Source organism: Biomphalaria glabrata, chromosome 7 (assembly GCF_947242115.1).
Source record: "Biomphalaria glabrata chromosome 7, xgBioGlab47.1, whole genome shotgun sequence".
NCBI classification, from domain to species: Eukaryota; Metazoa; Mollusca; class Gastropoda; family Planorbidae; genus Biomphalaria; species Biomphalaria glabrata.
Genome location: NC_074717.1, coordinates 7,554,363 through 7,569,743, shown reverse-complemented (window position 1 = coordinate 7,569,743; position 15,381 = coordinate 7,554,363). Strand labels below are relative to the sequence as shown.

Here is a 15,381-nt window from a genome sequence, read left to right as displayed (position 1 = left end):
CATGATATACTGTTACTGGAAGAAGTCATTTGTCCTGCTTGATATACTGATACTGGAAGAAGTCATTTGTCCCGCATGATAGACTGGAAGAACCTCATCTGTCCCTCATGGTATACTGAAAGAACGTCATTTGTCCTTTCAGGATATACTGGAATAACGTCATCTGTCCCACATGATATACTAGAAGAAGGTCATCTGTCACACATGATATACTGGAATAACGTCATTTGTCCCTCATGATATACCGGAATAACGTCATCTGTCCCTCATGATATACTGGAATAACGTCATTTGTCCCGCATAGTAGAAAAATTCGTCAGGATACCCAATCTCTCCTACTAAATCTAGAATATTAGGATTGTTGTATCTTATGTGTTGATCAAGATCCAGAACTTGTTTTCAAAGACCCAACACTGTGTTTTGTCTGTTGTCTTATGTTCTATTCAGACTTGATAAATTAAAAAGAAATACAATTTTTAAATGTAGAAAACATCTTTCGTTTTAATCACAACATTGTTATTTTGAATAAAAGCAAGAATTAGGTTAGGAAAGAAAATATAAAAATGATATTATAGTCATTCTACGACGCATTATCTTATAATCTGAAAGATAATATGCAAATGTAATATGCGAATGTAATGATAATACAGATTTAAAAAAAAAGCCAAGTGAGTTTATCAGCTTTTATAGGTTAGTGAACAAACACGAACCAGCAAGTCAAAAATGTAACACATTGCCGGTAAAAAAAAAGTTCCATTTTCAATGAAGTCAAATCGTCTGCTGATTTGGATATTACGTCATCGTGACTTTTTTTTTTTTTTTTACTGTAAATGTAACAGTGTGCTGTCGATTGGTTTGTCCGGGCTATTGCACGCTGTTCCAGTACAGCAAAACGTACAGTTGACCACCTGACCAGCATAGTCGCCAGTAAGGCACTCAGGCTTGCTCATTGTTTCTTGCTGGTATTTGGCCAAACAGAAGTCATGTTCCTGGCACCTGCTCGGTTAAAAAAAATATGTAAAACAAACAGCATAAAAATTTAAAATAAATTCTTCTTTACAATACCTCTATTCAAGTTATAACTTTATGGAGGGCGGAACCTGCATGCATTTTTTTTTAGAAATTTAGCAGTTGATCTATATCTCTGAGAAAAGAGCTACTAGTTCGTTGGTCACACGTGGAAAACTCTAGTTTGACCGTTATCATTGTTCAAGTTACGAATGAAATACATGTACATTTTTATACAAATATAGATGTAGGTCTATATCCAACATCGGTTTTGAAAAGACTGTCGCGTTCTTGAAATGACTATCGCTTTCGGGAATTTCCAAATGCAAGGCTTTTATGACTAAAGAGTTTAATAAATCATATAAATTAATGTTCAGGAAACTTTTGCGCATTGTTTCTAGGTCTGTATCTAAAGCCTTATCAGTGGAATAGTAAAAAGTTTACTATTAGATCTATACAATAAGACTCATTTTATATATTATATCTAGACTGGAAACCGGAAACTAATTCTAATTTAGCAGTTGATCTATATCTCTGAGAAAAGAGCTACTAGTTCGTTGGTCACACGTGGAAAACTCTAGTTTGACCGTTATCATTGTTCAAGTTACGAATGAAATACAAGTACATTTTTATACAAATATAGATGTAGGTCTATATCCAACATCGGTTTTGAAAAGACTGTCGCGTTCTTGAAATGACTATCGCTTTCGGGAATTTCCAAATGCAAGGCTTTTATGACTAAAGAGTTTAATAAATCATATAAATTAATGTTCAGGAAACTTTTGCGCATTGTTTCTAGGTCTGTATCTAAAGCCTTATCAGTGGAATAGTAAAAAGTTTACTATTAGATCTATACAATAAGACTCATTTTATATATTATATCTAGACTGGAAACCGGAAACTAATTCTTATCCGTGATTGATCGATTCACAGACCTAAATATAGATTTTTATGTACGTAACTCTTTTTCAAGCTCTAATAGAAGTCACCCCAATCAATCTTTTCTGTCTTAGAAAAGTAATGATCTTCAGTTTTCAAAGTTTAGAAATAATGCAGTCTTTTCTCGGATTTTCTTTAGAATGGGCTATTAATCACATAACTATATATTCACACTAATATATAAAACAAAGCCATTTCATGTTAGTTTCCATTGGGATTATGTTTAAAAAATCCTAGATCGAAATAATATACGTCTGTTGATTTTAATCATCTTATGTACATTTAAATAGATTGATTACCTAGATCTTTGTAGATTATGTATCTAAAGTTGCAAAATAATAATTATGAGACGAGAGTAGGCCTACTCTTATTTTTGATGATCTAGATCTAGAAATTAAATTATATGTTACATGTTTGGTTATAGCCGCAAGGCAGCGGAGGTTTGGATTCAGAGTTTTCCTTCTCCTAGATGGGTAGCCAACCAAGGCTAACTAGCACCTCCTGCCCGAAGCTTACTGGTTTAGGCGCCAGTTGCTCGCCTTTGCCCCTTCTCTTGTTGGTGATAACAGTTCCGCCGGGCTCAATATCTGAACCACACGTGAGGGCAAGGAGTTGGACTGGTTGTCAGAGGATATTTGAGACGCGTGCCATTGATAAAAAGGGATTTAAAATCAGTAAACATTGATACTGATCATTAGGAAGAGATAGCCTTAGACCGCACTAGTTGGAGAGAGACCAAGTGACCAAGAAAGCCATAGACAGCGAGAAAACATGGGCCTCGACTCTTGAAGAAAAGCGTGCTACGCGAAAATTGGCCAGCTCCTCTATCACCAAAGCGAAAGCCACCTTGACATGCAATATATGTGAACGGGAGTGTCTCTCCAAAATAGGGCTCCCACAGTCATATGAAAAAGTGTTCGAGATGAACCATAGTCGTTTCACGACTGAAGGAGGCCGACGAAAGGTCAGGGATGAAAAAAAAACAACTTTACATTTTATAACTACTTTACAAAACAACGCCTTGTTTCAACTTGTAAAAAAATTTTCACATTTTTTCTAGTGTTAAAAAATGTCCACGTCCAGTCTAGATATAGTATATATAAATCACTGATCTATACATTCGCTTAACCAGGATTCTTTTTCGGGTTGAGGGGTGGGAGAGCGCGGGGTAAAAATAAAATCTTTCATTGTTTTTTTTTTACCTAACATTCATTAATTATAAGAGAAAAACAATGCTGTATAAATTGCATACAGGAGGTATAAGATAAGATAAGATAATTTTATTGATCCAATCAAATGGAAATTCAGTTTGAATACAAATGACTAACTATTGTACAATTGTATTGTCTTTTTTAAAAAAAATATTAGTAATGTGTAACTTGTTTATTTTCAGATGATATAGCAAACGATACATTATTATTTTTTTGTCATTGAAAAAGAGGTTAATACAGGAATCGAACCCATGACATTTGCGTGCCGCTCTTTCAAATGTGCTGACAGTTTTTACTACAGAGTGTGAAATTTTAGATTGAAATATACGATTCAATTAAAAAACCAAGTTCCAGCGTCTACATTCCACCCATGAATAAAGTGTAAGCTCAAAGTACCAATGAAAAAAAACCCATTTAAAATAGAGTTATGTTCATATTTGTGCCAATATTTAAAAAATATTTTTTAAAAGCTTATCTTAGGGGAAGAACACATCCACATGTCCACAACACTATCACTCAAGAATGTAAACATTATTTCCCTTATTCAATATCAAACAAAATAATTACCTATAATTAATTGACTAATTGGTTTATTTGCTATTTGATTCATGTTTTGTTAGGTAAAATAAATATTTGGTTTAAGTTTCAACTTAATCAGAGAATAGGCGTGGGAGAAATAATGTGTAAACTTATCTAAGGGGACCAAACCCTACATATTTAGCCATATCTGTGAATACTGAAGGATCCATTTCTTTTGATGGTATCAAACAAAGTAATCAATTACCAGTAATTAATTGACTAATTGATTAGTTTTCGTTTTTTATGTATCAATGTCTTGTCTATACCTAATGAATATTTGTGCAAGAATAAATTAATCGATGTAGGGTTTAAAATATTTTATATTTAATTTACTTCAATAACACTTCGACGTCAATGAGAGCTCACCCTTTGTAAACAATCTTGTTGCCATGATCCTGGATGATGGTAGTGAAGCAGTATGGGTATTCTACATTGCAGATTTGGGGGGTCAGGCTGTCCACAGTTTTCAGGTCACATGGTGTGTTTTTGCCGCACTGTATGCACATACTTGGTCCTACTAGAAGAGAAGTGGATAATATTGTCAGGACATTGTCGAAGGTAAGAGAAGTGGATAATATTGTCACGACATTGTCGAAGGTAAGAGAAGTATCTTAAAGTTACCTAGTAACAGATTATTGGCGAAGAAAAATATCCATCCGCAACATAAACATATAGATCAATAATAGCGTAAAGCTGCGTAAATTAAAGGTAGAGTTCCCCTTTCTGACCTTGAAAGACGCTTGGAAGATGCTGTAAAGGTCGTTTCTGTAACGTCATGTAGTCATCACAACGACCAACCACCTTTACTTTTCCCTGACCACTAGAGCTGGGTAGACTCAGAGGCGCCCAAAGATCACAAATTAAAAATCCCAGCCTTCACCAAGATTCGAACCCGGGACCCCATGTACAGAAGCCAACCTCTTTACCGCTCAACCACAGCGCATCCAATACCAACAGTGTCCTTTCGCAAAACACATAGCACAACCTAATTTCTTATTCCATATGGTAGGACAAGTGCACATTCATTCCTAGTGCAATTAAAGTATAGAACGGTTTGTCCGAGTCAGCCTGGCAAACCAGTGACCATGCACGACGAGATTCACACATTGATTGATACACGTAGGACGTATTAGTCGTCTTTTTTTGAAGGAACGTCTGTAACTTATAAGTGAAAGTGGTTTACATGGCCAACACAAGATCAACAAGTTTTTCTTTTCCACCAAAAAAAATCAGACATTCATTCCATTTTAGAAAAAAAAAAAAGGAAAGGGGAATCAGGTGTATGCTAGTAAAAAAAATAATCCATGAAAGATGCGAAGTCGAGATAATTTGTTTCGTACTATCTCTGCTCCTCGATCCACATTTTCCATATTAACATTATAACAATTGCCTATGAACTTTGTTTTTTGAATATCTTATTTCACTATTTATATATTTGTTTAAAAAAAAACAATTTTTTTTTCATTTTTTGTTTGTTCAACCCAAGTGGGAGAATTAGTGATGAGTGGTGAATGAATCAGTCAATCAGTCAGTCCGCTCAGACTTTTGCATATATAAATTGTACGACTTAAATTTGAACTCAGGGTCAAGGCTTCCCAGGGGAACTAACTCAGCTTATACCACCACATCTGTCAAGTACAATGTCTTTCCTATGTTCGATACCAAATAAACTAATTAATTAGTAATAGTTAATTAACTAATTGGTAATTTTTTTTAAAAAAATTGATTTTGTTTTATCAGGTACATGAAATAATAGTGCAAAATTTCATAATGACCCGAGATTGAATGTGTGAGAAATACCTATGGACTAATTTTTTTCAACCAGACAGAGTGGCTTAGAGCAGGGGTTCGCAACCTGTGGATCGCGACCCCTTTGGGGGTCGATTGACATTTTTTTCAGGGGTCGCTCAAGACCATCGAAAATATGGATTTATCTGTCAATTCTAGCATGTAAAACTTGACACATACACATTTTTTTTATATTGGAGTTTAATGTTTTTATTGTTAGATGCTGCAGACAACAGAATCAGAACTGATTTCAAACATGTTAATTGTCGAAGCAGAAATATTTTTAACACTATGAGTTAATGCACATCAATGCTTAACGTATCTTTACGCCTGGTCGTGTTTTTTTTAAAGCTCTGGACTGTCGTCTGTAGGGTTAAGAGTCAGTGTTAATATTAAGATCTTTTTTTCTTTCTTTCTTTTTTTGTTTAGGGTACCTCAGTTTTCGCTGAAACATCAAATGTCGAGTTATCTACATCTACATTAACAAAAGCACAGCTACTTATACTCATGAATGAAAATAATGTATTGTTGGGGGTGGGAGTGGGGTCGCGGCGTTATGAGGAATCGTAAAAAAGGGGTCGCTGAGCAAAAAAGGTTGAGAACCGCTGGCTTAGAGGCTTATAGATCTCTAGGTCTTAACAGTATGGCTTACATGTGGTTGTCAATGTTGTTGTTGGTGGATCTGTTTCCTTTATGACTGTGGAAACTGCAGGCCTATGTGTAGTTGTCAAAAAATCTATAATTGGAAGAACAAATAAAAAAAAAAAGACTAACTTTGTGAATGTTTAAAAAAAAAGTATGTTATTAGAAAAACACTTATAATTAATATAATTAGAGCATAAATGTTAGCTTATATGAACTCTTATCTTATCTTATATAATACAGACGTTATTTAAAAAAAAAAAGAAGATGATTACGTCCTACGCGTCATGCATTCAGTCATGCATATTAACCAATGACTTAAATTCTGCCAAGTCACTGGTTTTCCTGGCTGACTCAGGCAACCCATTCCATGCACTAATAGCGCTAGGGAAGAAATCCACGTGAAAAGAAACGTAAATGGCAGACATTATTCATACTGGAAGCTCGATGCTAAAACCAATGATGACATCTACATAATGTGGCGTGTCTTTGAGTATCAAAGAGGAGCTCAGACGTTCAGTATTTCACGTGGATAAGCAGCCCCAGCTGCGACCTACATATTATTATTATTATTACTATTATAGCTTTAATATAGCGCTACTTTCATGCTTATAGCATGCTCAGAGCGCTTTTGGTCCAATCTCTTTTGTGGACCAGTGGAGGGGAGGGGGTATCTAGGAGTTGGTTTTCCGTGCTGCCTTTAGGCGCTCAGTAAACACAACTCTGCCCGAGTCGGGTGTCGAACCTCGAGCCCCCTTCTAGGTAGCCAAGCCAAGCCAAGTTCTCGACCACGCTTCCACTGCAGACTGTTGTCCTCCGTTGGTCTATTTAGGTTCTCTTTTTGCCGTCTACATCTGTCCCCGGCAGTGGATTTTCTTTTGGTCTTGATTCCCGCGGCTTTTGTTTGGAATGTGTAAAGCGTGTAAGACACTAGATCTAGTACCAGCTTTAGAATACCTTTGTTACTGAGACAAAACAATTACAAAAAAAACATGAGTGAATATAGTTAAACCACGGACGACACCGTCTAGCAACGATACAGGTGTCTGCCAATCTAACATCTGACATGATCATGCAGATCCACTCAGTGGTCACATGACCGAGTCCGTGCCCGCCCATATTCCTACACATAACAATAGTAAGCCTGCTTTAGTGTTTCCATTATGTTACATGTCCTATTCCAAAAAAAAAATCAAGACTCCCGTGGGGGTGCCTAAGGGGGTGCGAGAGCATCTTCATTGCACTGTGAGTAGTTGTAAAAAAGCTCCCACAACCTTGTCACAATCCAGGCGCTGTTCCTCAAGGGGCCTTTGTATATATGGCGTGTCCTGCACGGTTAGCCTGGTATAGAAAAGGAAAATGGCAGGGGTTCCGGTGCACGCGGTCTCTGGTCGCGAATCTGACACCCCGCCAGACAGTGTACACTGTTCTCATTCAGGCCGGTGAAAGGGAGCTCTTGTTCACTTTTGCTGACCTAGAGTTCCAAGAGCAGGAGGCTCAACTCTACCTGACAGTTTCAAGACTTTTCAAGACATACGGATTGAAAGTTACAATTCTCCGTATTCCTCTATGGTTGTGAAAATTGGACACTGAACGCTGAGGCCGAAAGAAGAATCCAATTCTTGGAGTTTAAATGCCACAGAACAATGCTGGGTATCAGATACCAGGAAAAGAAGACAAATGACTTTTTACTTTTACAAGTCAACACTCTGGCTGGCAAAAATAAATAAATAAAAACTTATCAATACAGTGAAGAGACGAAAGCTAAGATGGCTTTATTATAGTGCAAGACATTTTGTTAAAAGTCATTCTTCAAGGTACAGTGGCGGGAGCACGATGAAAGGGTCGTCCTAAGAAAAGTTGTCTGGCTAACAAAAAAGAATGGGCCGGCCTCTCTCTTGATATCCTGCTAAGAACAGTTGCTGACCGAAAAAGGTGTAGGAATTTGCATACAAAACTGTCAAAGCACCTCTACGACGAATGATAATGAAAGATGATGTTGATGATGATTTTATTGTGTCTATAGTGTCTGTAAATCTTGAATTCAGAGTTGGCGTTTATTCATAACTTTTAAACCTGGTTTTGATCAGTAAGTTCTATACTTATATTTCTAAGGGAAAAAAAACGCAAAATAAATAGAGGAATTTGAAAAAAATATTTACTACATATAATAACTAGCCTATATCTACCTGAGAAAACAAGGTACGCTTGTTCCCGACATGTTCCCAGGTTGTTGCAGCAGAAGACACACTTGTCTTGTTTGTCTGGACTGCATTCCTTGGTCTCAGCCTGAGAACAGGACTGGAACAATAAAGAAGCAGTTGTTTTCAACTTGTATGTGCAGCATAGTGCAGGCAGTTAGATGTCTTATAAAAAAGTAAAGTTCCCCTTTCAGACCTTGCGTTTGTCTGTGGCCAGCACAACGACCAACCGCCCTTACTTTCCCCCAACTAATGTCAGGTACCCAGTACGTTGTGCTGGTAGACTGAGAGGCACCCAAAGTTCCCAAATTAAAAGTCCCAGTCTTCACCAGGATTCGAACCCGGAACCTCCGGTTCGGAAGCCAAGCGCTTTACCTCTCAATATATGGCTTCTTATAGTATTAGTTATCTACTAAATATGGCAGATCTCTAACTCAAGTTTCCTTTTTTTCCCCTGTTTTACAATTTTTCTTTGTATTTTGGATACCTTAGTCTAATCAGAATAATGCACTCCTTGGTCATGGTCACATTCTCACATGCTTGAGAATCTTAGACGCCAACTATAGAACTAGAGAGGTGGATCCTAGCAATGTAATTGAGATGCTATAGAAGGATCTCAGGTATTACATTCAATGACTGCATCACAAAACGAAAGGGGTTAGAAACAGGATCACAACGGCGATCGGGCCCCACGAAGACTGCTAACCACTGTCAAATAACGCAAACTTTATGGCCATATCACAAAGTCCTTAAGGCTCGCAAGGACTTTTGTGCAGGGAATAGTATCAGAAAAAAAAAAGAAGAGACAGACAGAGGAAGCGAAGGAAAGACAACATAAAAGAATAGATCGGCCTGTTGTTGAGACAGATTCTTTCCAAAGTAAAAATAGAGGAATGAAGGAATACTTTTGACAGATCATGTGTGGTGCCCCAATGGGATAGGAAAAGGGGAAGATTAGTGACATAAATGTGGAAGAAATCACTTACCGCTCTATCGCTGCAGGTGAATTCAATGCGATTCTGTTCCTTCAAAAATATGCTCAGCTCACATACCTACAATTAAAAACGTTTACAGTGAAATAACTCAAGAGAACATTTTAATTATACCGTTTAGTCCGTTATTGGGTTTTGACTTTTACAAATGGCCTGGCCGTATTTAATATCTTAATGTTAGCCACACAGCGAGAAGTGCCTTTAAGCGCTCAGTAAACACAACTCAGCTCGAGTCGGGTGTCGAACCTCAAGCTCTTTCGTAGGTAGCCAAGCCAAGTTCAATAACAATTACGAGTACTGCACACAATAAATATGGGTCCTTGTTTCGGCTGCGTATCTTAGGTTGCCGGGTTCGGGTCTCCGGTTATGCCAAATATTCACCTAACTCTAGTTAGTATCCAACTTCTGTTTGTGAGATCAAAGTCAATTGGTCATTGTCAGGGCAAGAGATAAACCCATGTAATATCGGTAACAGAAACTAATGAAACTTACTAAACCAAAGACTATGGACGAGGTTTGCCTAAGTTTTGAGTGGGGACATTATAATTAAAAACGCGATATCGTTTCGTTAAAAAAAATGCGTTGAGCAAATAAAACCGGGCCGGGTAAATTAATCTCTCTAAAAAACAATAAGCAAAGTGTTCCGCTAAATACTCAGAAAGTGCAAAGTGTTCCGCTAAATACTCAGAAAGTGTTCCGCTAAATACTCAAAGTGTTCCGCTAAATACTCAGAATGTGCAAAGTGTTCCGCTAAATACTCAGAATGTGCAAAGTGTTCCGCTAAATACTCAGAAAGTGCAAAATGTTCCTCTAAATACTCAAAAAGTGCAAAGTATTCCGCTAAATACTCAGAAAGTGCAAAGTGTTTGTCAAGGAAAGTGTTTGGGAATTACTGATCTAGACTAACAATAATAAATCAGTGCGAGTAAAAATATTTTACAAATTCGTTTTGTTTAGCGCTATTTTTTGCTGTTAGCTTTTTCGATGAGTTAAGATTCTATCATTGGTCTGGGAAAAGGGAAAAAAAAAGGCTGGTATCTGTGTCAATGTTACCGTGATCGCTTTTTAAATGCATAAAAAAAAAGTTGTATGACACAAGGGGACTAATTCAACTTATACCACCACATATGTCAAGTACGATTTCTTTCCTTTGTTTGATACCAAACTAAATAATTAATTAACAATTGTTAATGAAATAATTCGTTAATTTTATTTTGTAATTATTGAAGAATGCTTTTCGGGTAGAAGAAGTAATTGTACAAATTGTCAACATGGTTCGAGATTGAGTGTCGGAAAAATAACATGCGTACACATGTAGGCAAGACAGACAGACGGACAGACAAAGTTGATGTAATCTTTGTAAAAAAAATGTATTTATCATAGTTAATCCTTCTTCATCGTTAAAACGTAGACACGGTAGATGCAATCCATTGATGCCATGCGGCCAGGAAAGAAAACAAAAAAACCCAAAAGTTAGCACAGCAGCAAAACATGCAAACTGTAAATAGAAATGCCAAGAAAATGGGAAAAATCGCAAATCTTTATAACTTGCAATTCCTTAAACTGAATATCCCATAAGACTTTGACCCTTGTCCTTAACTAACATTGACCCACACACCAGTGGCGTCACTAAGTGCGGTCCGCACCCCCTAATGACGCAACTGCCACACATCCCTCCTAAATACCTTATACTCATCTGAGCAGAGAAGACATTGTTCCATTCATCTGAGCAGAGAAGACATTGTTCCATTCAAATATGATTGCTAATTACGATTATTTTAGCTTTCCTTAGCTCTATACCAGTAATGCTTAACCATTTTAAGTCTGGGGGCCATATAAAAGTCACCTCGATCTCCGAAAAAAAAAATGGTCGAAGTCCAATGGAACTGAGCCTCAGTGGCTTCATAACGCAAAGTGGGCAAAAATGTTGTGGGCCGGATAGCATTGGGTCAGGGACCAAATCTGACCCGCGGGAAAGAGTTTGGGCTTCACTGCTCTTTACAGAACTTCTAGAAAGTTAAATATAATATTGTTATTAACTCTTTCTCTCCGTATTTTTGTTCTCATTACGATAGAATTATTCATTTTGCTCATATGTATTTCACTATCCTGTTATGATTAAACTTCAATAACTTTTTCGTTTGTTATTAGAAAATGTTATAGTTGGTATCGAATTATAGGAAAATGCACGCTCTTTTTATACTCAAGTTTGTAAATCAATTTAGCTTAATGGGGTCGAATCAACGTTGGCTTCGTCAATTAGGAGAGAAAGAATTTAAAAAAATGTTCCACTTGCGTTAAAGTTGACATCGCAGTCAATGGTTCCAGTACAGGAGGCAGGGTCGCCTCGGTCCGTGCACACAGGACATTGAAAAAATCCTGCAGATGAGATACGAAAATAAAAATTGGAATAATTATTTTTGAAAATAGATTCAGTCTTAATGTCATTATGATATTTTAACTCTTTCTCTCCGTAATTATTTACCACATTCTAGTGGAATCAACGTTGGAACCGTCAGTTAGGAGAGAAAGAGTTAATGAGCTTGGGGGGGGGGTCATTAAGATTGTCGTAAATGTTTTTACAAAGCTTATATTAGCTCACCCTGTCTCTGTTAGGTACAATTTTCGGACACATTATTTCTCCCGCACCCATTCTCGGATTATGTTGAAATTTGACACAATTATCTCTTGTTCCTAACAGCACATGAATCAATCAAATAATTAACCAGTAATTGTAATTAATTTTTTTTTTGGATCCAGAATAGTAATAAAATGCTACTTATTGAGAGATGTGGCTGTATATGTGGATTTATTTCTCTTTTTACGTTTTGTAGACGTTTGTTCTCCCACTGGGGGAGCACCATACTCGGATCAAGTTGAAATTTTTGCATAATTATTCGTACGCGATGAGTTGAATTTTTACCACCAGTACTTTAAATCTTACAGTTGGCAAAAATGTCGTGCTTAAAATTGTTCGCTTACATTCCTCCTTTACTTTGTACGCGTCATGGGCGTAGCCAGGATTTTTTTTCGGGGGGGGGTTTGGGGGGGTGAATTTTTTTTCTCCCCCCCCTCCCCCCCCTTCCCCGGCGAAAAAAAAAATATCTATTTATGTGTGTGTGTGTGTGTGTGTGTGTGTGTGCGTACAAAATCTTTATTACATTCTGACCCTTCATTCTTTCGGAAGACGTTTATTGTGCCCTAGAATAGGTTCTTCCATGAGTTGGTGGAAAAATTGTAGATTCTCCGCCATTATTAGCAAAGGGGTCTGGAGAGCGCTAGGAGCTCCCCCAGCGCGGGGCGAAGCCCCGCCGCCAAGCACTATTTCTGATATTGAAAACCAACAAAATGCATATTCTGAGGTATCTATAGTGCATTTTCCTGCTATTAAAAAGTTCTATTTCAAAAACCTAATGTGCTATTCTTACTGACTTAGACCCTCCCTCGTCGTTCGGAGCATTTGCCATCAAGCTGTTTTCATAAAATTGTAGACTCCCCGCCATTACTAGAAGGGGGTCTGGGGGAGCGCCAGGAGGACCTCCAGGAATGAGTGGCGTCAAGTTGTACTAGGATATCATTGCAACTCTTCTTATGCTTAATTCATTTTGTCGGAGAACATGTCCCGCAAACCTCATGCGTCGTTCTCTCACAATCTTACTAAGGGGTCGACTCCCAGTTCGGCATAGGATTTCCTTAATTTAAACCCGATCTCTATAACTGACTCCTAAAATCTGTCTTAGCCATTTTGGTTGAGCTACATTTAGTGTTTTTCGATTTCGGTAGATGACTATTCACTGCAGTTTATTAATGGAGCCCTGCCACTGGTAAAAATGTGTAACCTCTCTTGAATACACTCTTGGAATTAAGTGACTGTAGTTTGCTTTAGATTTTATATCGAAAAGAGAAGTTTTAACGTCAAAATCTTCTGTTTGGGGTTTTCCACCTCAAAATGCTCTGTAGGGGGATCTTAAACTCAAAACCATCTGGAGGGGTTTTAAACTTTAAAAAAAAGCCATCTGTAGAAGAAGGGTTTAAACTCAAAACCCCCGATTGGCTTGGCTACGCTCAAATAATTTTAGTGTGTAATTTGCTTTTTTTTTTTATATTGAAGATATATTTTTAGCACCAAACCCCTCTGAATGGGGGTTTAAACTCAAAACCCCTTTCGGCAAAGTTCATAGCATTTTGAGTGCGTAATTTGCTTTTTTTCTTACACTGGAAATGTATTTAAATTTATCCTCAAACCCCACTGGAGGGGAGTTTAAACTCAAAACCCCTTTGACTACACTCATAACATTTTTAGTGTATAATTTGCTTTGTTTTTATTATTAAAGAGATATTTTTTACCTTCAAAACCAGCTGAAGTGGGGTTTAAATTAAAAACTGAGTCAAAACAATTTAGCCACGCTCATAACATTTTGAGTGAGTAATTAGCTGCTTTTTTTTATATTAAAGAGGGAGTTTATCGTAAATTTTAGACGGGGTTTTAAAATCAAAATCTTCCTTAACTGTGCTCTTGGAATTAGGGGATATTCGTTTGCATTTTTTTTTTGTTTAGTTTTATAGAAGAGAGGGAGTTAACTGAAAAACCCCAGGTAGGGGGTTTAAAACTCAAAACCCCTGGTAGGGGGTTTTAAACTCAAAACCCCTAGTAGTTTTTTTTAAACTCGAACCCCTCTGGTAGGGGTTTTAAACTCGAACCCCCCCCCCCCCCGGTAGGGGTTTTTAAACTCGACCCCCCTGGTAGGGGGTTTTAAACTCAAAACCCCTTTGGTTGTACTGGGGCAAGTGATGGTTTAGTATTAAAATCTCACCTAAAATAAACAAAATCAAAGCAAAAAATCAGTCACTAAATTACGACTCCCCCCCTTCGGGGGGGGGGGGATTTCATTTCGGGGGGGGGGGGTTTGAACCCCAAAACCCCCCCCCCTGGCTACGCCCATGGTACGCGTAATATACTTTTGATTTACTACACTGCGTAAAACCTAAAAATTGTCATTTTTTTGGTTAGTAAAATATACATAGTGAATAATCTTATTTTTTAAACGAAGGAAAATTTACTTTTATTTACAAGTACTTTCTTTCTTTTATAATATGACATGCTTTTAGATATTAGTATTCTTAGAAATAAGTCGATTTTTATTAAAGCTTTCGAAAAAAGTGTAGGGTCTCCAGAAACGTTCTGCCCCAAGGCCTCTGCATACTTGAATCCGGCCCTGGTTCAACCTATAACACGTTTAAATATAGACTTACCGTTGACACTGGAAACAGAATACAGCAGAAACGTAGCGAATAGGAGCGCCATTGTTGTTGTTCTGTTTTTTGTTTTTTTTTAAATAGTGGTTCGCTAATGCTTAACTTTGACTCCGAAGTCTAGTCTAGATAGTTGTGACGTGGTCAAGATAGCAGCAGGTACACTTGTTTTTGGTGTCTATCACGTTGGTCAATTCTCATGTTGTCTCATAACGTAGGAACCTAGTTGGAACCTCAGAACGTGCGCAAGAGATTAAAAAAAAAACATTTAAAAAATTTATCATATATTATTATTTTTTGTAAAATGCTATTTCGTTTGTTTGTTTGTTTGACTTATTTTGGATGTTCCTTCCGAACTGAAGATTATTTTATCTTAGCCCAGGCCTTCTTCGAAATGGCGGGGTGGGGGGGGGGGGTGAAGGCGGGCAAGGTTCTCGACAGTTAGAGCACATATTACACGATCAGGGGCTGTCCTCAGTGGCGTAGCTATGATGGGGGAGGGGGATTTGAAAACTCTTAAAAGGGGGGGGGGCCAAATGAGTGTTAGATTTTTTTTAAACATTAAATATTACGCCAATATCTGATGATGTCGAATGTCAAAATGCAGGAGCCCCTAAAGAGATCAAGGTCCCAGGGCCCCTAAATGATGGAAAACTCCTTGCTACGCCACTGGCTGTCCGTATCATTATTTTTTTTCTTATGGGTGAGGGTTCTATCATTATCATTATTTATAACTAAGCTTATATTAACTCACTCTGTTTGTTTGTC

The 15,381-nt window shown here is 37.5% G+C and overlaps 1 protein-coding gene across 1 annotated transcript; it reads right to left on the bottom strand.

Moving 5' to 3' along the window:
• Positions 1 to 669: 669 nt before the first annotated feature.
• On the bottom strand, positions 670 to 14,832 carry LOC106063773 (uncharacterized). The gene is made up of 7 exons (XM_056037009.1): positions 14,614 to 14,832; positions 11,657 to 11,739; positions 9,355 to 9,420; positions 8,357 to 8,468; positions 6,178 to 6,261; positions 4,104 to 4,254; positions 670 to 996 (listed from the first exon to the last, which is right to left on the bottom strand). Exons 1-7 carry the CDS (start codon positions 14,663 to 14,665, stop codon positions 822 to 824), a joined length of 723 nt encoding a protein of 240 aa, XP_055892984.1. The 5' UTR covers positions 14,666 to 14,832; the 3' UTR covers positions 670 to 821.
• Positions 14,833 to 15,381: the final 549 nt, after the last annotated feature.

Excerpts from the sequence above, each read along its gene's own strand:
- LOC106063773 (XM_056037009.1), bottom strand. The coding sequence starts at position 14,665 with ATGGCGCTCCTATTCGCTACGTTTCTGCTGTATTCTGTTTCCAGTGTC. Across the intron at positions 9,421-11,656 it reads ACTGCGATGTCAACTTTAAC|GTATGTGAGCTGAGCATATT; the intron begins GCAAGTGGAACA and ends TTTTAATTGTAG. Across the intron at positions 8,469-9,354 it reads TCACCTGCAGCGATAGAGCG|TCCTGTTCTCAGGCTGAGAC; the intron begins GTAAGTGATTTC and ends TTATTGTTCCAG.